This window comes from Podarcis filfolensis (genome assembly GCF_964270895.1).
Source record: "Podarcis filfolensis genome assembly, chromosome: 3".
Taxonomy (NCBI): Eukaryota; Metazoa; Chordata; class Lepidosauria; order Squamata; family Lacertidae; genus Podarcis; species Podarcis filfolensis.
Genome location: NC_139606.1, coordinates 90443429 through 90467552, shown reverse-complemented (window position 1 = coordinate 90467552; position 24124 = coordinate 90443429). Strand labels below are relative to the sequence as shown.

At 44.2% G+C, this 24124-nt stretch overlaps 1 protein-coding gene across 3 annotated transcripts in view; it reads left to right on the top strand.

Annotated features, from left to right (window-relative positions):
- The first annotated feature begins 8542 nt into the window (after positions 1-8542).
- XDH (xanthine dehydrogenase) overlaps positions 8543-24124 on the top strand; it is a 59609-nt gene continuing 44027 nt past the window's right edge. For 2 of the 3 annotated variants that reach the window (XR_014545717.1, XR_014545718.1), the window contains exons 1-3: positions 9059-9332; positions 19978-20035; positions 21400-21496. Coding sequence is in view for 1 of the 3 variants with exons in the window: in XM_083604456.1 (XP_083460582.1) it covers positions 9291-9332; positions 19978-20035; positions 21400-21496 (197 nt within the window). In the remaining 2 variants the exon portion in view is untranslated. Of the gene's footprint in view, positions 9333-19977; positions 20036-21399; positions 21497-24124 lie in introns of all 3 variants that reach the window. The other variant, XM_083604456.1, reaches the window with a different exon arrangement.

Below are 24124 nucleotides of genomic sequence, written 5' to 3'. Positions count from 1 at the left end.
TATGGAATAAAGTGAGATGAGATTTTTCTAAACCATTTTTAATGGCTGGTGTGTGTGTACACTGATGACCTTTGGGAAAGCCAGTACAGATCATTCGGAAGATTATTTGTGGTTCTACCTCGCAAAGATTTTGATGTGGCCAACCAAAATGTTTCCTCTTTTTAGGAAATGATTTTATCCTTCTCAGAGCAGTTTTCACGTAAGGGCTCGCAATTAATCTTGGGGGAAATCCCAGGTACTTTAGGCAAAGACCTTTCGTGAGCAGTTTTGACAGTGAAGCCAAGCCAAGCCAAGCCATTCAGTGCCTGCCTTTCAGGCCACCCAGTTAAAGATTATTGTTATGCTGGTGCCCGCAGATGTGTATTTTCTATCCAAGAAGCTTGTGTCTCCCCCTTATTGGGTACAGGACCCCACAAACTGGAAGGAACTCAAGGGATCATGCAGACTGAACCCCCAATTCAAAACAATGGTTTTTTTTTGTGGGATGGGTTACAGAGATGTTTTCCCTTTCACTTCCTCTCCTCGATGTTCCAAGAATACCTGGGGATGGCAGAAGGCTCTTTCACTTCCCCTTCAGCACACCCCAGGAAATGCAGATTGAGCAAGGCTGATGGGTTAATCCACAACAGCCCCACCAGCGGCAAAGCAACAATCCCATCTTTCGGGGATCAAGCTGTCTCCTAGAAGTAGTTCTGTGTTGTGTCTAAGTGAGGAAAGTGCTATTTCCAGGTTCCTCAAAATAGTGCAATGACTTCAAAAGTGAATTTGCATCAACTTTCAGAACCATGTGATTCTCACCACACGGTGACTGAAAACCTAGACCAGGCACGTCCAAAGTCTGTTTCGGGGGCCTAATCTGGCCTGCCGGTTGGTTTAATCTGGCCCCTGTGGCAGTTTACCTTTTTTGTGATTTTACCCCAGAAAATAAACAACTTCAATCCTAACAAAAGGTCAACAACTTTGGTCGGCCCTTTGGTCGGCCCTCACAGCCCTTCCCTTCATCAAATCTTGCCCTCTTTGAAATAATTTGGACACCGCTGACCTAGACCTTGGGCCATTATAAAGAGATTTAGTGGTTCTTAATTGATTGGTGATGTGGTAATGTTGTATTGTATTATTTATGTAAATTGATTTTCTCTGGAGTTAAAGATCTGATTGGGACAAACCTTGTTATGTTGAGCTCGTATTTTGCACAATTTGTATACGGTGTCTGTACGATAATGTGTGGTTTGCTATGCCTAATAAAGGATATATTTATTTAATAATAGGAAATTGGTGGCCACCTAAAGCTGCAAAGGAGGAAAGTGGGGTCAGGCTTGAAGGAAGTGCAGCAATAAGATTTTGCATCTAGCGATGTGGAGCTTGCCTACCTGTCTTGCTAGGTTCTGAATGCGCATACAATATCTGAAGAGTCAAAATGTAGTGCTAGCAAACAGCCTTTGCTGCTTCATTCAGCTCCCTTGGCTCCACCCTTATTCTAACAGGAAGCAGAGCAAGTTCATTTAGCATGAGCTTCTTTGAGAGAGCTGGAATTGCTTGAGAGAAGGAGAGAGCAGGTGAGAACACCCACCCCACTGGCCCAAGAAGGCAAGGGAAAGAATCAACCAACTTGACCTTGATGATACTGTACCTGTCTACACCTACTGGCTTCCACTAAATGCCGTAATGTGAGCAGCTGCACGTATGCCAGGAGAACAGGACTACATGCATATCTCAAATTCAGCCCCTCCCTTTCCTCCCCCATCCACTTGCTGCCTGTCATTTTCCTGTGGTGTGTACATTCCATTCTCAAGCAAGGCACAGGGATGTCTTGTGTTCCTGCATATGTTTATCCATCTTCATTTTTAAGGGCTCAAGTCCAAGAAGGGTTTTCCCCCTGTTCCATCCCTTTCCCTGGGAAAAGCCACTGTTTACATCAATGAGAGACTCAGCTACGTTAGTCATAAAACAGTGTTTTGAATGCATTATAAACTTGTAACACTAGATGGTGCTGAAGTGCAAAAAAAATTCTTTGCGGTTTTCCATAGCGGGTTTTTTTCTTTTGTTATAACGATTTAACTTCTGACAGATTTACATTTGTTCCAGTTTAATGATATACAATCAGTTTTCCTGGGGAAAGGGGTAGGATGGGGGGAGGGAATCTTCTTGGTCCCATGCCTACAAATCACAGTCCTGTGCCTAGAAATTGCAGCACAAACAGAAGTGTGGATAACACCATTAGTGGTATTAGGTGCAAGCTCTTGGGATGGGGTGAAGGACTTTTGGCCCATGGCACTCAGCCAGCCAGTTATTAGGTAGACAGGCAAATCAGTTTAGTGTAACTGTTTTTGGTTACTACTTTTATTTCAAATCACAGATAACACTGTGTTAAATGCAGGCCCCATCTGCACAGTACATTTAAAGCAGTATCATAGCATTTTAAACAGCCATGCCTTTCTCTTGAGAGTTGCTAGGAGACCCCTAGTCCCCTACAGAGCTACAGTTCTTGGAGAGATTTAACAGTCAATGCCTCTTCCCAGGGAACTCTGGAAACTGTAACTCTGTGAGTGAAGTAGGTGCCTCACAACAACTGTCAGTGCCCTTAACAAGCTGGGCTTCCCAGGGGGAAGACACGGCCACTTAAAGTGGTATGATACTGCTTTAAATGTACAGGGCAGATGGGGCCTTAGTAAGAGCTGATGTAGTAATTGGGCTGGTGGCGGATAGTTGGTAAGGAGCCTTTATTATGCTCCTGCAGTGAAGTTTTCTCCAGACAGTTCAGTGGGAGACTCCACTGTGCATTCAAAGAGGGTGCACAGTGAACTCTCCTAAGCCACACAGAGCGTATCTGAGTCCCTGCAGAACTTTGGACTGATCTAACTCACCTCTTCCTGCTTCTGTTGTTGTATTGAAACAGGAGTTGCCAGCTCTTGAACTCCTGCCTGCAGAGTTTGTCCCTTAGTACTGAACTACCCACCTTCCCTTTGCCTCCTATGATGCTGCACTCCCCAAAGATCCCACCCCTAATGACTTGTCTCCCTGTCCTTATGCTGTGTTGCTATTTCATGGCAGAAGAACCTCATTTAGAACCAGGAGTTGGCGACATCTTTGCTGGGAGACATATTCCTACTTGGTGAAAAGGGATTACAGAAATGGCCTGTGGGTGGCCTGAAAGGACACCTAAAAGGATTGCAAAATTTGAAAAAGCTTGGTTATGGGGAGTTGGCATCCATTAGTGATTAGGCCTCTTAATCTGGAATTTGACTAATGTGGGTTCTACATCCTGTTTTCCCTATCTCCCCTTGTGATTCTGGGCTACCCAGAATGCAGCCACATGACTGCATGCATTGATGGTTATTAGCCATGCTGCAGCATGTGCTCAGCTCATGTGCTGTGTTTGGGGCCCATCTGTGGGTTTTAAGTAGGACCAGATGCTGTTTGGTAACAGCGGGGGTGGGGGGATGTGAATGCCATGAATAAATAAAAATTGAGGCCTGCTTCAGTACTGAATGGGTGTGCAGCTGCACCTTCAACCATGCTCCAAATGTCATCCTTGCAACTGGCTTTAGTGGGACTGCGAGTGAGCAACGTCATGTCGCCATCCTGCTTTCTCCCTATTGCTTCAGTTTCTTCTTTAGTGTGTTGATGACTGCATTGTCCTGGTTCAGAGCAATGATGACAACCACAATAAAGTTTGTGTCAAGCTGAGACAGTATAGTAATGCCACCATATCATGCAGCCTTGTAATTATATCTGCGTTATACAGGTGCGCACTGTTACTGCTTGCTCAACGCAGCAGCTGGTGCTTGTGACTAAGATAGGCATTAAGTATTAACAATGGACATTGCAAAACTGTTAAGAAATACCGTAATCAATGCTGAGAACACAGAGGGTGATGTGGGAAGAACAGAGGAAAAATGAATATTGTTTAGTAAATACTTAAACATCACTTGCATATCATTTGTGGAGAAAGCCCTGCAGTCACTACTGATCAAGTCCACCAGATTGATACCTATTATGGGCATGAGACAAACGTGTGGACGTTAGCAATTTCTGCTTCCGTTTCTGTCTTTGTTGGACTGCTGACACCCCTATTTACTTCTGAGTAAGCCTGCATTAGATTGTACTGTGAGTACCCATCCTGAACAATTCCTGGTCTTGAGGGTATGCAAAGGTGGAATGCTGTTCTCTATGCTCGTATGTTTCTTGAAGGCATTTGACTGGTGACTTCTAAGACCCTGGACCCGAGGGACCCTTGATTTAGTAAGACAGGAACCTGGGAATTGCATCACTGTCTGCCTCGCTCAGTATTGTCTACACAGACTTGCAGTGGCCCTGCCAGCCCTTCCTGGAGGAAGTTGGGAATTGAACCTGCCACCTTTGATCTAGCAAGGCTTCTTTCACATTCTTAAGGGTGTGTTTGTTGTAACGCTGGCATTTCTTAGATGATCATTATATTTGAAAAAAACTTACTGAGAAGCTGTGTGAATTGCTTTTAATTCTCAGACATTGCTGGGCAGACAGCACCACAGCCACCATCAGAAAAAGAGGACCCATTTTTGACTGGGTATGCAAGTTTCAGCACTTGGACAGATGCCATGGTTTCAAAAAGCAAGCACTGACTGAGGCAGCTCACATTCAGCAGTGGCACCTGCCTGAGAACCTGCTGGAATGTGCCATCTTCTGCATAGACCTAATGTAAACGAAGCCCCGAGAGAGAGGAGCACAGAAGAAACCAATGCAGACAAACCAGAGGGGAAAGCGACTGCATTCCTAACCAGTGCTTGCACCAACTTTGTTTCACTTTACACCCAACCCCCACAAAATATTGCAAGAAATAAAACCGGGGCAAGGACACAGTTTAGCATAATTTTGTTTCCACCCAGCAAAGAAAGTTTGAAATGTGGCTCTCATTCAAGTTGTGGCCAATGTGCAGACTTGGGAGTCAGCCCTGCTAAACTCTGGGAGTTGTCTGTGAATCAACATGCACAGGATGCGATAGGACATATATTAATAGTCACAGTAGCTTCAGTTGAGATGCTTGCACAATTGCAGTTTGACTTGAAATACAGAAGTACAGGAACAGGATTCCTCCCCCCTGCCTCTGTCCATGAATGGTGTCCGTCAACTCATCAAGAAGCTCAGTTATGCCAGAGATGGTGTTTGGCACAATATTACAGATGTACAAAGCAGAAGCTCAGCAGAATAGGATGCTGGACTAACATTACCTGGGTTTGTAGAGCAGAAGAGAAGCACCCTTGCCACTCGCCAAGTGACCCAGGGCCATTGAGACACAACATTTCCTACCTCCTAGGAAGAACACCCATGACAAGGAAGCCAGTGTGGTATAATGGTTAGAGTGTTGGACTCAGACCTGGGAGACCAGGGTTCAATCCCCACTCAGCTATGAAACTCTCTAGGTGGCCTTGGCCAGTCACTGTCTCTTAGCTTAGCCTATCTCACAGGGTTGTTTTTAAAATAAAACAGAGAGGGAGAGGACCATGTTCGCCACCGTGTTGGAGGAAAGGTAGGCTACAAATGTGACAACTGAAAGTAATAAAGGGGATAAGCCAGAGAAGATCCATAAGCCAGAAAAAACTTCAGAGAGCTCTTTTTTCCCTGCTCACTGAAAAAACCAACAAACAATCCCCCTCATCTGTTCCAAATGCTAGTTGCTCTAGGACTGCAGAAATTAAGGGAGCAAATTTTGATTTCTGCTACCTGTCAGGACATTGAGAGCACATGGGAGGCTGCACACCAGCCTGCCAGGAAGATCATCACAGTAAAGGGGAGACAGCTGGATGTGGTGTGGGTTCAATTCAGGTACAACAGAAAGTAATTTGTAGCACAGGAAAGAATTCTTGAGTTCATCCTGTGAGATCCTGCCAGCACAGATGGAGGTAAGTAAGCGTCTGATGGTAGGAAACTGATAACACCCAAACTTCAGAGCACATTAAACAGTTCCTGAGAACTTATCATAAGAAGATAATTACTCACTGCCCCATAGTTTAATTTGTGAGCCTAATTTGTCTTACTGCTTCTAAGCAATCCCTACAGTTTCACAATCTGTAAGGGTTTGCCCATGCTCACTGAATTACTTTCCCTAAACATTCCTAAAAGACACATAAGTGGAGACATGTATATATCTTCTAGTTAAGGCAAGTTCTATGTTTCCTTCAGCAAGTGAATCCTAACATTAATGCATCAACTGTAGGCTATTCTTCAAAAAATTAATTATAGCTTCATATATACATAACATGTCATCCTAACTTACAATTCTACATCCATTAAAACGCCAATCAACCAAAACCAACACAGATTGTCAATTAGTACTCCTCTGTCTTACCCATTCTTCAATAGGGGAAAAGAAACTTTGGTTATATCGGTAGCATATGACTTAGTCCTATATTGGTGGTATCCAGCTCTCTTTTAATATGGTACTGTTGGTATCCAATTGGTCTTTTCCTGTTTGCTATCAAATTTATAATCTCTAATTGTTCCTAGATTTTCCTGACACTTTCCCATTTGCTTGGGTTCCTCCTGTTTCCAGCTCATGGCAAAGAATATCTTGGCAATGGTCACATAGAAAATTTGCATCTGGTATTCCTTTATAACTCATCGGCCTTGTTTATAATTTAACAGGAATAGTTATGGTTTTGCCACCATCAGGAGCTTAAAAATAACCCAGACCATCTCCTGTACATTTTCCAAAAGTGTTGCACTTTATTATAAGCCCACCACACATGTTAAGAGTCTCACTTCGATTCTTGACATGTCCAGCTATTTCCATCTGCTGACTTGTTGATCACCTTTTTCATGGAGCCCAGTGCCATTGGGCTGCCATCTTATTACAGTTCTCTTTATAAGATACTGCAGTTGAGTAGTTTGAACACATTTGAAACAAATGCTCATACTATGCTTGGAATCTTGCTGTTCAGATCCTCGTTCCATTTTGCCATCTATCTTTAGGTTGTTATCTTGCGTACCTTGCCAATTATTTTATACAGTTTTGATAAATACCTGGGCTTGTCAGCCTCTAATAATAATGCTTCAAACATGGTCTGTCTTCTCCAAATTTCTTGGCTTCTATAGAAGCTATTCAGGAACTAATTGATTTGTATGTACTTGAATCTGTCAGGTTCGAACCCTAATTTATCTCTTACTTGTCTCACTGACCTTTCCAGTCCTGAAATGTTTCCAACTTATTATCATTCCCAAACTCTGAGTTGCAAGGCTGCCCATCTCCAGGACTATTTCTATCTTGACATCCATGTACCCAGCTTATCTTGTTTACACATTCCACAATCCAGATTTATTGACCATTAATTGATGAAGAAAACGTTGCCTTTATTACCTTAAATGATGGATTGAGCATTTCCCAAACATCAGTTAAACCTTTAACCTCAAATATTAGTTTTATGGTCCAAAATGAATGTATGTCTATAAAACCAACCATTCCAGCTTGTGAATTAAGCTGATATCTGTTACCCACGATTTATTCTGATCTTGCTTCGAGTTAGTGTCCTTCCTTCATAATGTCACAGATCCAGGGTACCAGAGTCTGTTAGTGAATGGTAGAAATTAATAAATGGTAGTATCTAGATAATATTTGGAGAGTTGAAGGGGAGATTCCAGGCCAGTAGAGACAAACCGGATGGAGACAGAACTGCCAATATATTGACCAGTGGTTTAGACTGATTCTTGGGAGAAAAGAAAAGCTGCACTGGCTCCCGGTGAAGTACAGGATCAGGTTTAAGGTGTGGTTTTAACCTTCAAAGCCCTGTACGGCTTAGGACCCTCGTACCTACAGGACCACCTCTCCTGGTATGTCCCACGGAGGACCTTATGGTCTTCAAACAAAAACATCTTGGAGGTCCTGGGCCAGAGGGAGGTTAGGCTGGCTTCAACCTGAGCCAGGGCTTTTTCGACCGTGGCCCCGATCTGGTGGAACGCTCTAGTCACAAGAGACTAGGGCCCTGCGGGACTTGACATCTTTCCACAGGGCCTGCAAGGCAGAGCTGCTCCACCAGGCCTTTGGCCAAAGCACAGCCTGATCCCCTCCTTTGGTAATCCTCACAGAACTCTAGCCCAATGGTTACCATTAATTTGATTTTGAATTGATTTTAGAATGAATTGATTTTAGAATGCTGTATTACTTTTACTGTTGTTAGGGGAGGGCGGGATACAAATAAAATTTTATTTATTATTATTATTAAAAGGGTACCAATGGCTTCTAACCATGGTGACTGTGCTCTGCCTCCATAGTTACTGAAGGCCACAGGTTGAGGGAGTGCTCTTGCACTCAGACTGTACTTGCAGGCTTTTTATAGGCACCTGGTTAGCCAGTTAGCCACTCTGAGAAAAGACTGGTCGCTAGATGAGCTACTGACCTGATCCAGCAGGTTCTTCTTATGTTCATAATAGTTTTTAACAGAGTTGACCACTTTCTATCGTGTTATTTTGTCCAGCTGTTGATGTTTGTCACATTTTGAAATACCGCACTGCAAAACCTACTAAACCTATAGCTGGAGACGATAATCAGATGAGTGTGCGCTTGACAGATACTTGTGGGGTAGGGACTCCTGTCTCCAGCCTTAAGCTACCTTCTAACTCAGGCTTCCCCAAACTTGGGTCGCCAGCTATTTTTTGGACTACAACTCCCATCATCCCTAGCTAGCAGGACCAGTGGTCAGGGATGATGGGAATTGTAGTCCAAAAACAGCCAGAGACCAAAGTTTGGGGAACCCTGTTCTAACTGTGTAAGTCACTAGCCAAGGGGTCCCACGATTAACATGCTTCTTTTTAAGTTAGTAAAATCTGCTATGAAGCTATAGCTAGGTGGGTGGCATAATGGGGTGGCAGAGATGGCAGAAGTGGTTAGAAAATCTACCTGGGAGCTGAAAGAACAGGAGCACGACTTGTTGGCAAACTTTCTTGTGCCAGGTTCTGGGTGCCCTGATCTATAGGAACAGCAATGTACTTGAAGAGTGATTCAGTCTAATCTTGTGCCATAGAAAGGGGCGGTGACTTTGTTTTGTTCAGCTTCTCCTGTGCTATCATTAGAGAGGGGGGGGGGGGAGAAAAGAGAAGGCACAGCCAAGTGCAGCTGGCACGCCTCCGGGTGGCTCTTATATAACCTGGGCTCTCCCAGGGCACTACCGTTGGAATAAGGTGAAAGATTCTTAAGGAACTCCTTGTATTGCTTGGGCTGCCATTGCAGGGATTCAGATTGCTGTGGCGCTGGGACTGTTCAGAAAAGTGTGATCTGGGATCCTGCCCTGCTCTTGGATGAAGTTAGGAAGCTGAAGAGGATGGCTTCAGATGAGCTGGTCTTCTTTGTCAATGGCAAGAAGGTAAGGGAGACCCCTCACATTTAATTTTCTTTTGTTTGTATCTCAGCCCTTGGATTAACTTCACAAGTTGCAGATTGTACTATTGAGAACTGTGCTCCACATGCAGCTAAACAACCTTGAACATTTGTGAAACTGAAAAATCATCATTTCTAAAACAAGCAAACTTTATTGAACTACTAAAACTTTTTACTTTTTTCAGTGTAGAGTAAGGGAGACACGTTAATCAAATGACCAAGTGGAAGGTTGCTGCTATTGCTCTCTCTCTTTCAGAAAAATAGTATCCAACTTTATTTAGCCAAAAAATAATAACGATCTGTAATGCTTTTCAGCCTGTTTCTTCCAGAGAATGCTTCTGTTTCATTTAATAGTCAAATAGTCATTTAATTTAAATAGTTACATTTAAAAAAGATAGACCCCAATTCAATAAACACCCACATTTCCTAAGCTTACATTGAATAAAGCAGAGTGGAAGAAGGCTACTGAAAGATGCCCAGTGAATGAAGTACATGCAAGGAAAACCATCCTGTGTTTGCTTTCTATGACATTTAAAAAATACGACTACCTGTAATGTAGATAACATACGGTAACTATTCTTCACACCCTCTGCCTGTAGCTTGTCCAGCCAGCAACAAACAACTGAGTGACAGCGCTGGGCAGTTGCTGGTGGACTGATACCCTCCCTAAATTAAATTACAGAAGCAAGCACGATGATTGCTACAAACCTACAGCGATTTCCACCTCTGCATAAAGAGATCAAATGCTAGCGATTACCAGCGAAGCAGCTGCATGCCAGGGGTGGGGTGGCAGGTTGTTCCGTTCCTGATGCATTTGAGAGAGAGAGAGAGCATTGCACCTAGTCATTCTGTCTGACCCAGCAAGGCTATGCTTAGGTTAATTTAGCCGGAGCTGCCTGACTGTGTGGAGATTTTGCTCCGGCCACGAGACTGCAGTACACAGACTGAAACGAATCAGCACCTCCCCTCTATAAATAGTGGTATTAATCTGATTCAGCATGGTGGAATTCTGTTCCTCTGCCCGGGGCTGGAGCTGACCTTCCCGAGCAAACAGATGGTTCTGTGTTGCTACTGCCCAGTGGTGTCAACCAGGGCGCACCTTTGTGCGCTGGGAGCTCCAGAGAGCTTCCATATGGGTTGCACGGTTGGGAAGGGCCAGGGGTGGAGACGGGGGTTGAGTTGCATCAGCAAATCACAGAGCAAATTGACTTGTTCGTCCTGCGCTTTGTCCTTTAGTGGCAGCGAGGCTGAACCTAGGAAAGCAGAGTGCTGACATCTGACTGCCCTAACATTTGGGCAGGAATCTGGCCCTCTCTGCAGTGCATGTCCTACAAGTGTCACTGTAGAAAGCAGCAATAATGGAAGGCTTAACAGGAGTCAACAGCTTTTCCAGAAGCCACCAGGGCACAGCTGGGACCTCATTTACACACTTGTTTCTGAGATGAATTGTGCACCTGCAACTCATAGGGTTGAAGGCTGCATATACCTTGTCCTACCCCTACCTCCCCCCACCCAGCACCGCTTGCTAAAAGGATATTGGGTGGGAAGGCAGGGCATAGGACCTCCAGCCAATGTGGTGTAGTGGTTAGAGTGTTGGGCTCGGACCTGAAGGACCAGGGTTCAAATCCCCACTTGGCCAGGAAGCTCACTGGGTGACCTTTAACCTTTGACCAGGCACTCACTGTCAGACCAGCCTACCTCACAGGGTTGTTATGAGGACAAAAGGGGGAGGGAGGAGAACTAGGTACATCACCTTGAGCACCTTGGAGGGAAGGTGGGCTATAAATGTAAAAAATACATCTCTTAACAGCTAAATTGGATCAGGCAATGCTGGGCTAGGTGGACCTGTGGTTTGACTCAGCACAGGGCATAGGAAGCTGCCTTACACAGTTGCACCATTGGTCAAGGTAGCTCAGTATTGTCTGCACTGGCTGGCAGCAGCTCTGCAGGGCTTTGGGCAGGAGCCTTTCCCAGCCCTCCCTGGAGATGCCTGGGATTGATGCTCTGCTTCGGAGCCGCGGCCTTTTGTACTTGTGCCACTGCCTCCCTATGCCATTTCCACTTGGGTTAGGGCTGCTTCACACATTGTATATTTTAAACTGCATTTAGACTGACGGCAAGCGCTGTTTGGCAGTGGAACGGTCTCCCTTGGGAGGTTGTGGATTTTCCTTCCTTGGAGGTTTTTAAGCAGAGGTTGGGTGGCCATCTGTCATGGATGCTTTAGCTGAGATTCCTGCATTCCAGGGGGTTGGGCTAGATGACCCTTCCAACTCTAGGGTTCTATGATTCTAAGTGCACACTTGCATTCGACAAATACAGGAGATTGCCTAAGGTTAGTACCTCCAGATAGGCTGGTATTTTACCCATCAGCCCACCCATAAGGAGAACCTCGACTAAGAGTGGTGGACTCGTAATCTGGGGAACCGGGTTCGCTTCCCCGCTCCTCCACATGCAGCTGCTGGGTGACCTTGGGCTAGTCACACTTCTCTGAAGTCTCTCAGCCCCACTCACCTCACAGAGTGTTTGTTGTGGGGGAGGAAGGGAAAGGAGAATGTTAGCTGCTTTGAGACTTTTTAGGGTAGTGATAAAGTGGGATATCAAATCCAAACTCCTCCTCCTCCTCCTCCTCCTCCTCCTCTTCTTCTTCTTCTTCTTCTTCCCACCGCCCCTTTCGTGAACAATCCAATTCATGACTGCGGCAAACCTGGAAGTAAATACTGGGTTTGCCGCGATTCCTGCATGCGCAGAAGCAGCTTCTGCCGACTGCACATGCGCATAAGCGGCTGCCGATGTCTGCACATGTGCAGAACAGTGCTGCCGCCAAATGTGCATGCACAGAATGGTGCTTCTCCCAGCGACCCGGATCGACTCCCAAACAGACCTCCGGAATGGATTCCATACCTGAGTAGAGTTTCCACTGTATTTTGGTGCACGTGCTAAATAAAGCTGACCAAAACTGCAAGAGGTGTAGTGGTTAGAGTGATAGACCAGAGGGGCCAGGGTACTCAACCAGGAAGCTCTTTCGACCAGCCATTTACTGTCAGCCCAGCCTACCTCACAGGGTTGTCGTGAGGGTGAAACGGGGAGGAGGAGACCATAACCTGGAAGCTCTGAAGATTGATCTCTGTTGCAAACCGTTTGTTCAGATCCTTGCAAACCCGGCAGCAAGCAAAGGCCCGTCATTATGCAATGCTTACCGGAACAGGAGGCTTGAAGTACATATGGGTGGAGCATTGCAACACACCCCCTGGGAATGTTGACCGAGAGCTTGGAACAGAACATGATACCTTGTCCTGCAGCTGGTGAGAAAGGTTACTTCGTCTCTGTTGCCGATAGCCTGACATCGCAAAAATAACCAGTGCTGTATTGTGCTGCGTGTGACTTCAAGGCTATGAGGCCGGGCGATAAGGGACAAACGATAAGATACGGCTTTTGCAGAGGCACACAAGCTACAATGAAACTTCACCAGCCAACTCTTATTTCACAGGCAAATCTGCTGGTGTGTCTTTAAGCACCTGTTTAATTTCTGCTATGTATCGGCTGCTAAGATAATGTCCCTTGACCGCTTATGAGAGTGCAGCATGATTGTAGCTGGAAACTGTTTTTTCTTCTTCTCTTTTTAACATCTTGCTCTTGGGGAAATAGGTGTGTTTACATGTTAACCACATAAAGATAAAGAGCAGTAGCGTGGGGAGGGCTTGTAAACCATTCATTTACACACTGCTGCCTGGACAAAAGGAATTCACCTACTAAAGCTGCTAGTGCTGTCTGAGGGGGAAGCTGCTATGGGAGCTCTGAAGGGGACTTCCCTTGGGAAAACAGCACCAAAAAAACTCCACCCGCTCCTATGCTGTAGGTCCAATCCTGATGCCCCTCTCCCTTGCTTCAATTTGAAAACATGTCCTCAAAAAATGTACAGGGCCAAACTATATGGTGCCTTAGGGAAGCCCCCAAGCTAGGCTCTGAGGTTAATAGCTCTTTGTTGGTTTTCTGCTCTTCCCCAGCTTGTGTTCAGTGGTATACGGCCTCTGCATATGGAGGTTCCATATAAATAATCAACCCACCATTACAGCAAATAGCTGCTGCCATCCATATATTTGTCTAACTCACATTTAAAGCTGAATGAGTAGGTGTCTCCATGTCTCGTGGCATATATGAGTTCCTCGTATGATTCAAAACTTGATTGAACCCAGTGACCATGAAATATACTTGGGAGTCGAGAGTGGATTTCATGCTCTTTATTCAGCTCATAGTGGTGAGGAGGAATGGAAGTTCCCCCAGAGTGTCTGCTTTATATACATTATTTACACAACGGGCCCCATGTGATTGGCTACTTTTGGGATTCTCCTGTACGCCAATCAGGTTGCGGATTCACTTCCACCTGGAGCTGGATTGGGTGGCTCCTGTGGACCAATCAGACTGCTGCATTCTGAATCCTATTGTTCTAGGACCAATCAGACTGCTGCATTTTGGATCCTATTCAACACAGTACATAACAGATCAGGATTAAGAAAGTAAGGGAGAAATAAAAAAAAACCAAACTGAAGCACTTTATCCTAAAGTGTATAATAGAACTGAGATGGCTCAGTTGGTTAGAGCATGTGGCTCTTAATGTCAGGGTTGTGGGTTCGAACCCCACATTGGGCAAAAGATTCCTGCATTGCAGGGGGTGGGACTAGATGACCCTGGTGGTCCCTTCCAACTCTACAGTTCTATGATTCTAGGGTAAAATAAGATGAAGAATTCCCATAGATCTCAGTAGAAAGGGTAGAACAGGAATCATAGAAATTGTAGAGTTGGAAGGGACCACGAGGGTCATCTAGCTCAACCCCCTCAATGCAGGAATCTTTTGCCCAATATGGGGCTCAAACCCACAACCCTGACCTACACGAGCCACCGATTCCATAGATAAATTATGTGTTATGTTTGTCTGCCCTGAGTCTTCTGCCAATCTAGGTGATGTAAACATCGAATAAATACTTTTCAGTCGCTTGTGCAGTGGTAAGAGCTAGGAGCACATGATCACCTTATTGCGCATGAGTAGGAAATGTGCTTAGATAATCTGTTAATAATAATCACAACAGAGATTCCATGCCCTACGGCCAGGAAGAGAAATGCAAAGGAATGTTGTCCTTCTGACCCTAAGGGTAAAGTCTTTGAAATAAAACCTAAGTGTCTAGCTAATAAGGAAAGATAAAAGTAAGCAGTGTTGCTAACAACAGAGGCTGAGCTGCCTGGGATGTTTCTGATTAAGAGTTCTCCAGAACCAGCTCTCGCCTTAGAGGTTCTGAATGAATTAAATTAATCAGGGGTCAGCAGACTTTTTCAGCAGGGGGCTGGTCCACTGCCCCTCAGATCTTGTGGGGGGCCGGGCTATATTTTTATTGGGAAAAAAGGAACGAATTCCTATGCCCCCAAAAATAACCCAGAGATACATTTTAAATAAAAGCACACATTCTACTCATGTAAAAACACGCTGATTCCCGGACCATCTGCGGGCCGGATTTAGAAGGCGACTGGGCCAGGTCTGGCCCCTGGGCCTTAGGTTGCCTACCCATGAATTAAAAGGTAATGAGGAGTTGCGTCAAATTGCGTTCCTTGGCCGGAGCAACATTTTGGCCTCAGGAGGCTGTGTCGTGGGGACATTTGCCCTCATTCTGACTGGTCATTGTTAAGTCAATCAGACTTGAAGTCAATGCTTCCTGCACTCACTCTGCAGCCTTGTTGTGAGGGAAGAGGATCTCCCAGAGGCACTGTCACCACTAAAAGGTAAAGGGACCCCTGACCATTAGGTCCAGTCGTGGCCAACTCTGGGGTTGCGGCGCTAATCTTGCTTTATTGGCTGAGGAAGCCGGCGTATAGCTTCCGGGTCATGTGGCCAGCATGACTAAGCCGCTTCTGGCGAACCAGAGCAGTGCACGGAAACGCCGTTTACCTTCCCGCTGGAGTGGTACCTATTTATCTTCTTGTACTTTGACGTGCTTTCGAACTGCTAGCTTGTCACCACTGCCAGGTTGATAAAACAGGTGGCAGCAGCTTAAAGTTGGCAGGGCAGTTTTGTGAAACCTTCTGCCTTCCCCAGGGGATTTCAGTTTCAAAAGACAACGTGAGAAGTCGGAACAAAGAAACTGCAATTTTTTACTAAAATATACAAAATGGGACAAACTATAGCAATGAATGCAGTCGTGAAGTGGATTAGCTGCAAATGTGCAGCCTAATGCAGCCAAACATCAAAACAGACAGGCTTCTAAACACCATAAAGACATTGTATACAGAAAGATGGGAGAAAATGGCCCAGGAAGCTATCCTAGATAAACCACCACTTTCAGTTTGCCACAACAGTCAGCAGGCAAATGGAACTTTCAATGGCCAAATGTGTTTCTTCAGTAGCGCAGCTTGAAACATTAAATCCTAGAATAGGCAGTGGATACTTCCCCCCACCCCGAAGGTGGATGGATATTCTAGTGCTGCTTTTAATCATGCCTGTAAAGCAGCTTGCACATGCAACAATAACATGCAATTCTTTCTGTTTTAGTATAATTTGTAATTTTTTAAAAAATATGGAAGGGCTTGATGGAGGCCAAGCGTTGGAAGGAAAGAAGGTGTTCTGTTTCCAAAGAGGAAAGAGATGTCAGGAATCCTGCTTAGCAAACTGCAACAGTTACGACAGTTGGGCAAATTGTTATGTGTGCAGGGCATGGAATACCTGGGCATAGCAGGAAAGGATTAAAAAAGAAGTTGTAGAGCAAGTCAAACCAAATGAGAGACAGCTGCACAAGTGGTTATTGTCTTGACATGTTTGGAAAATCAATCTCTTCATTGGGGAATTTCCCTCAGTGTTCCTTAAGAAGCTGCTTGGCACACCTTCTCTCTTTTTTTTAAAAGATATTTATTGAAGTTTCACAAAAACGTAAGTTTACAAAATGAAAAAAGGTCATATAATAAGAAAAGGATACAAAAAAAAAAAGAACATAGAGAAATACATGAAAAAGAAAAAAGATGAATAAAGATGAATACAAAATACAAAAGACAAATAGCTAAAAAAAGAATTAAAAACAAATCCGTTTTTTGTAACTTTGAACTCATTAGCTTATTTCTTTGGCCTCCTCACACCTCCCCTTTTTATATTCCCATTTAAATAATCAAATCAGCAAATCCTTACCCTCTTTCATTTATCTTAACTCTGTATCTTAACATATTATAACTCTATCTTTTCATCCATTATCAATTCATTTTTGCATATTCTTATTAACTTTGTTGCTAATGCCGCTTATTTTCAATCCAACATCATTTTAACATTCATTAATTTTACAGTATTTCTGAAGATAGTCTTTAAATTTCTTCCAGTCTTCTTCCACCAACTCTTCTCCTAGGTCTCGGATTCTGCCAGTCATTTCCGCCAATTTCATATAATCCGTCACCTTCATCTGTCACTCTTCCAGGGTGGGTAGCTCTTGTGTCTTCCAATACTTTGCAATAAGTATTCTTGCTGCTGTTGTTGCATACATAAAGAAAGTTCTATCCTTCTTTGGCACCAATTGGCCGACTATGCCCAGGAGAAAGGCCTCTGGTTTCTTCAGAAAGGTATATTTAAATACCTTTTTCATTTCATTATAGATCATCTCCCAGAAAGCCTTAATCTTTGGGCACGTCCACCAAAGGTGAAAGAATGTACCTTCATTTTCTTTACATTTCTTTACATTTCTTTACATTTCCAACATTTATTATCGGGCAAATGATAAATTTTTGCAAGCTTCTCTTCCTGCTAGAATTCTCAGAATGCACTGGGACAGCAACAACTTGTACATAACTGAGCACCCCGAAAAGCACAAAGAAGAGCCTGTGGGATCAGAGCAAAGGCCCATCTGGGCCAGCATCCTTTTCTCACAGTAGCCAACCAGATGCCTGTGGGAAGCAGGAGCAAAGCACAACAGGGCTCTCTCTACCCAGCAATTGGTATTTGCAGGCTTTACTGCCTCTGGCAGTTAATGGAGAATGTCGCCATTTTGGCTACTAGCCACTGACAGCTTTGCCATTCATGGATTTTTGTCTAATCCTATTTTAAAACCAGACAAGTTGGTGGCCATAACTTCCTCCTGTGGGATTGAGTTCTATTGCTATAAACCCTGTAAATTAATAAATGGTAGGATTTTGATTATTTGGAGTATTGAAGGGAAGATTGGAGGTCAGCGGAAAAATACAGGCTAAGCTTCCTTTCCAAGCCAGGGCCTCAGCTGCGATAAGAGGCATTCTTGAAGCTACTAACACGAGTTTGACCAAATTGCGGGAGGCAGTGGAAGACAGGAGTGCCATGCGTGCTCTGGTCCATGGGGTCACGAAGAGTCGGACACGATAAACGACTAAACAACAACAACAACAACATGACAAAAGGTGTTGATGGCCACTGTAAGAGGAATCTTGGGCCTGGGCAGACTGAGGTTGCCATGGTGAAGGGATGCGTGAGAGAAGTGGCAGGAAAAGACTGCTTTTGAGCAAGGTGTGCTGGGAAGAAGGGAGAGAATAAAGACTGGGCTCCAGGTTAGGCAGGCTGGCTGAAGGCTGGCTGGGGGAGATGCCATTGAATCCTGAGCTGCACTTCTGTGGGGAACAAGCCTTGCTTAAGATGACCATGCTGTAGGATCTGGACTCCTTCCATGCAAACTGAAGGTGTAAAAAGGTGAATAAATCATATTTCTTAAAGCTAGGACAGTCTCTGCTGCGTCTTCAATTCTCCAAAGGAGCACAGACCTTGGGTGGAAGTCCCTGGAAGTTTGCTACCACTCGGCAGAGAGTGAGGGGTGGCACCCAACTTCTGTAACACTATGAACCACGTGGAGAAGTCCTTAGTCCGTGCTGATTTTTCAATATTCAGCTTCACTGAATGTCCCTGAGTTCTAGTACTATGAGAGAGGGAGAAAAGCATCTCTTTTCCTCCACCCCATGCATAATTTTATGGAGCTCTAAAAGTAAAAAGCCCCCACCCCCGGCTGCCATAATCCCCAAGACTGAATGCTTTGGAGGAAGTTGCAGCCATACCTAGGAAAGCTGGGGATTAAATCTGGGACCGCCTGCCAAACCACTGTGCCATGACCCATACATATGTGTACAACACATGGTTTGTAGGTACATACTTTGGATTAGCCTACTGAGAAAGCCAGCGAAGGTCATATGCAAGCAGCTATTGTGCAAGAGCTGTTTTGTTGCAAGGAAATGGTTAATTTGGCTGAAGGCCGGGAGAGGAATTGGCAAGGCCAAAAGTGTTAAGCCAAGACTGTAGGAATGGAGGGCAACTTGAGGTGCCACAAAGTCTGCTTTGCAGTAATAAATATGTGTGCCTGCCTTCTACATGTAGGAAGAAAATTGTGCCATTTTGATCTTGACAAAAAGTCCTGTCCTGATCCTGTGGGCTTGCGATAGCTGCAGCAGCAGGAACAAAGGCTTGTGCTGCCCCAGGCATCTGAAGTTCCATCTAGAACCTGAGAGGCAAGGTAAACAAAGAAAAAAAAAGCCACTTCAGATGTTGTCAGGCAGATTTTAAGCTTTTACTGCAGGGGTCAGCAGCAGGGCATCCATGAGCATCAGTTTGCTTGCCAGTACCTCCTATGGCACCCATGGGGAGGTGTCAGTCAAAACCCCCTCAAAAAAATCACAATGCATGAAAGTGCCCAAAGCTAAATTGCCATTATTATTAATTATTATTATTTTATTTTATTTCACTTATAAAGTCCCCAAAATTCCTGGTCCTCCAACCGCCATACATATTTTGAAAGGTAAGCGGTACCTGCCCTTGTATATTTTGTACAGACACAAAAGGAAAAGCAAATGGGGAGGGAAGAGGAAAGCAAGCACCAGAGTGGCTGCTCTTTCACTGGCTAATGGATAGGACAGTGCTGGTCTTCCCTTTGCCCTTATGGCCTGCCTTTCCATTCAGAGAATAGAGTACACATGGTAGTTAGCAAGACTTTTATAAAAACAAGTAGAGCGTGGTGCTTATACTGCTCAGGTTGCAGGTTCAATCCCCTGCATATTACTGCATTGCAGGGGGTTGGACTAGATGATCCTCAAGGTCCCTTCCATTTTACAATTCCATGATTCAACAAAATAGAAAGGGGGAAAGGCACTTGGGGCTTCTAAAACAAAACAAAACACAGTATAGGACAGAAATACCACAATATAATTAGTGTCATACTATTATTTATTCCATTTTTTAAAAATAATAATTTTTATTAAATATTTCTTAGTTTACAGTCACCCAATAAGAATAGCTCTCCGGATGATGTACAAAATTAAACAGGTTGAAAATCACAATTCCCATAAAACAAGAATCTATCAAGCAGCAAATAAATAACAACCTTTCCAAAGAAAAGATCTATCAAGTCAAACACCATAATACAATCGCCTAGAAAACCAAAGGGATAAATCCTACAGTGCTAACATACCCATTCCATAACCATAGCATAATGCAGAGAGCTCTTTTGTTTGTTTGCTTGTTTAAAATGATGGTTTGGGAGATTTACTGACAATCATCAGAATTTTCTGACTTCCAAAATACTTTCTGATGCTGGTGACGCACTGACTATAGCGCATGCATGGACACATATCTTAAGGAAATCATGTTTCTTGTCTTCCAGGTGGTGGAGAAGAATGTGGACCCGGAAACTACTTTGCTAACCTACCTTCGAAGGAAACGTATCTGATGTCAGCCGGCACGTCCTGCGTGCAGTTTTAAAATGGCCAAGGCATAGTTGTATAGATGGTCCTGCAGAATTTGAGCTTCACTTGAATTTAGAACTGGGCACCTGCTAATACCGTTTCTCCCGCTATTCCTACACCTACCATTCCCAGTCTCAATGATGCTTAATGTGGTTCAAGACTGAGAGCAAAAGCCTCTCTGTTGTATCAACCCCCCTTTATTTGGCTTGTCAGATTGGCTCTGAAATTAGTTGAGCCACCTACTCCCATGACCCACAACTGAAAAACAGCTTGGCCTATTTCTGAGTGAATTTGACTTCGTCAATCTCCCTCACAGACTTGGAAGCCTCCTGGTTGCAGTAGTTGACAGCAAGCCATGGGTAGAGGGGAGGGTAGTCTCTCCCAGTCCTGTCTCTGATGCCAGGGAATGAAGTTAACTACTTTCCTCATGGCCTCATGGTCCAGTGCATGGCAACACACCATGTCAGGTGCAGAAATATGTCCCTCCCTCTCCCCGTTTTCCTCATGGTTTGGTGCTGCTGGAATACTGGTTTGGTCCTGCTGGATATTGGTTTGGGAGGGGAGTTGGATAATCAACAGATTGGAGAGAGAACAGCTGGCTGGGTGGTTTGGAGGAAATACCTCTCTGGTTTGGATTAAAATTGAAGCAAATTCTGCAGTGCTGGGGGTTAATATGTGGTAACATAACTGATTTTTAGGGCCCAACTATTTGTTTTTTCCACACAAAAAAAGGCTGGCCTCTATTTTCATGGACAAGTGGCCATGTAGTGCTAACTAGATTAAGAATACTTTTAAGGTAAATATCATGCATTTTTTCCATCCAAAGATATGCGCTAACATCCATAATAATCTTTGTCGGAACTAAACATCTATGAACTATGTTGGGGAAGTGATGCCTAAATCTGATGTTTCTTTAGCTGGTCATGTGTTGTTAAGAAGTGAATAAAGCATGTGTTTGTAAACACAATTCTACATTTCTTTTTCACTGGCTGATCCACTCCAGCAATTAAAAAAGGATAATTCATATCTAGATATTTAAGACCATTCTTCTGTACTTTTGTATCAGTTGATACATTTATTTGCACAAGCAAAAATAAGTGAATTACCACTAACAAGGAAACAGAAATGGTTTTGAAGGATGATGAAGAAACCTAGGCCGCAATATGTTTTTGTTGTGTCCTAAGAAAGTGTTGGATAGTCCTAGACAAATTGGATAACTCAATCTTTTATTTACTCTGTGCATCTGGAAACTGACCCTGCTATAAGAAGCAGTGGCTGTAGATATATTTAAGAATTTCTTGCTCGGTTGGTATGTTTTTCCTTAACTGCCATACTGTTAGTGGGCTTATGTGGAACGAAGCTGGGCTGCGGAGAAGGTGGATGTGGTGCCTGCACTGTTATGATTTCCAAGTTCGACAGATCCCAGAAGAAAACCATGTATCCTTTGAATGGCAAGTGATGAGATGGGTGAATGGGTTTCTAATGTAGGTATCGGCAGTACGGAGTACAGATTCTCAGTGGATGGAAAAAATGTAATTGTGTAAAGTCTGTTCCTCCCATAGATTTCCAAATGCATTGGATAACTTTGTTTGCTCTGTTCCTTTGATGGGTGGCAGAAAGTTTGCCTATGATTGGGAACCTGCAGCCCTCCAGAAATTCTCGGACGTCAACTTCCATCAGTGCCAGCCAGTGTAGCCAATGGTCAGAGATAATGCAAGTTGTACTTGAGCAGTTTCTAGAGGGTCGAAGGTTCCCCATCTCTGAGCGATGGTCATCTAGGACAAAATGCAATTTATTTTAAAAATATTTGCCGAAGTAGCTGCTTGGCACTACATTCAAGCCTCATGCAGCTCCACAATATGCCAGCTGGGTCTTCCTTTATGTAATCACTTGGGCTGAAAGTATATCGTCATTCATGTGGGAGTAAGCCCCACTGAGGACTTGCTTCTGAATAGACACGGTGCTTAGCATGGTGCTGTGAGTCTTTTTTTTAAAAAATGCCAAGAATTGGGGCTGGCTCACGCAACAATCTCATTGTATAGAGTAGGGGCAACCAGGTATGGTTTGGCTCTCAACTCCCATCAGCCCCAGCCAGCATGGCCAATGATCAGGGACGATGGGAGCTGGAGTCAAGCAACTTCTAGGGGCTGGCAGCTTCATCACCCTTGGCCTGTGCAATCCTTTTGGTTTCCTAGAAATGGCAAAATACATTATTACCCTATGTTACGGCACATCCAAATGTTTTGCCCCCTGCTGTTATCTTGATTTCCTAGCTTTAACATCTGATAAGGGTGCTTATTAAAACCCACTGGCCTTTCCCAGATTTGTTTGCTTAGTAAGATTAATGTTTGCTTTAATGCAATGGACAGTTTTGTGCCAAAGTTCAGCATCCGTATACTGAGTGAATCTACTTTTCTCTTGGTCTCTTCTTAGCTCATCTTCCCTGCTTTGCTTCCCTTTGCCCTGTTTCTCTTCACAGCAGCACAATCTTAATTTAAATCTTTAGGAGTTCATAGCCCACCCTTTTTTATCAAACTCACCCATTTTCAGAATGTTGGCTTTAGTAGTTTGTATAGTCTTGCTTTGGAAATGATTCTTCAGCATTTTGGGGGCTGGGGAACCAGGAAACTTTATTGGGTTTCCTGTGAAATTCTGAGCATGAATTCCTTTCCTGGGTTGGGAATCATGTGCTCAAATGGAACGTGGATGTCTATCTGTGTGCACATCCAATGTGATATCTGCCTGTAGTGCTTGAGTGTGTGTGGTACCTTCCCATCCATCTCACAACACAAGAGGCACAGCGATCACTTCCATCCTATGTCTTGAGCTTGTAGTTGCATAGAATACATTGCAGCCCATGACTCTATCTGGGTTGGAGCCCAAGTTGGATTTATACCACTTAGGCTATGTACAGTACACCTTCCTGGCTTAAAAGAAGCTCCTTTCGAATCCTTGGGTGCAGCTCATCAGGCCCTGGATATTTGAATTCCTTTACTGTAAAGTAACTTGCCACTTCTTTTCCTATCTCAGGCTGCAGCTCTTTCCTTGCATCATTTATCCTGTTATCACCAGGTTGGTCACTGCTTTCTTTTTGGGTGAAGACAGAGGCAAAGTAGGTATTGAGCAGTTCCACCCTCTCTCTGTCGCCCAATCACATTTCTCAATCTTATCCATGCAGAGGGCTTGCAACTATTGATTACTCCTGTGTACTCTCCCTTTGTGATTTCCATTTTCTTTCCCTATGCATGCCCTTCTTGCATCTCGGCTCATCTGTAAGCTGCTTATGCAGCCACACTGATTTCTTTAAATGCCTCCTATTTTTCTTTCTTGTTGGAATTGTCTGCCTTGTGTCTTCAGTATTTCACCTTTAAGAAACTCTCATCCATCGTGGACTCCCTTCTCTTTGAGTATTTCGGAACATGGGATCTCACCCAGTTGTTTCTTAAGCTTCTTGAAATCAGCCTTCTTAAAGTTCAGAGTGTATGTCCAACTACACTCAGCTTTCCCTTGCCTCTGCATCATGAAACTCAAGAGGACATGATCACTTCCTCCCAAGGTTCCCAGTACTTCCACTTCATCAATCAGTTCCTCCCTATTGGTGAGGACCAGGTCCTAGATAGCTGATCCCCTTGTTGCTTCTTCCACTTTCTGGGATATGTAATTGTCAGTGAGGCAATGGAGAAATTTGTTGGACCTTGTATTCTTGGTAGAGTTTGAGTTCCAACTGATATTGGGGTAGTTGAGGTATCCCATGACTACTACTACTATGTTGTTGTTTAGTCGTTTAGTGGTGTCCGACTCTTCGTGACCCCATGGACCAGAGCACGCCAGGCACTCCTGTCTTCCACTGCCTCCCACAGTTTGGTCAAACTCATGCTGGTAGCTTCGAGAACACTGTCCAGCCATCTCGTCCTCTGTCATCCCCTTCTTCTTGTGCCCTCAATCTTTCCCAACATCAGGGTCTTTTCCAGGGAGTCTTCTCTTCTCATGAGGTGGCCAAAGTATTGGAGTCTCAGCTTCAGGATCTGTCCTTCCAGTGAGCACTCAGGGCTGATTTCCTTAAGA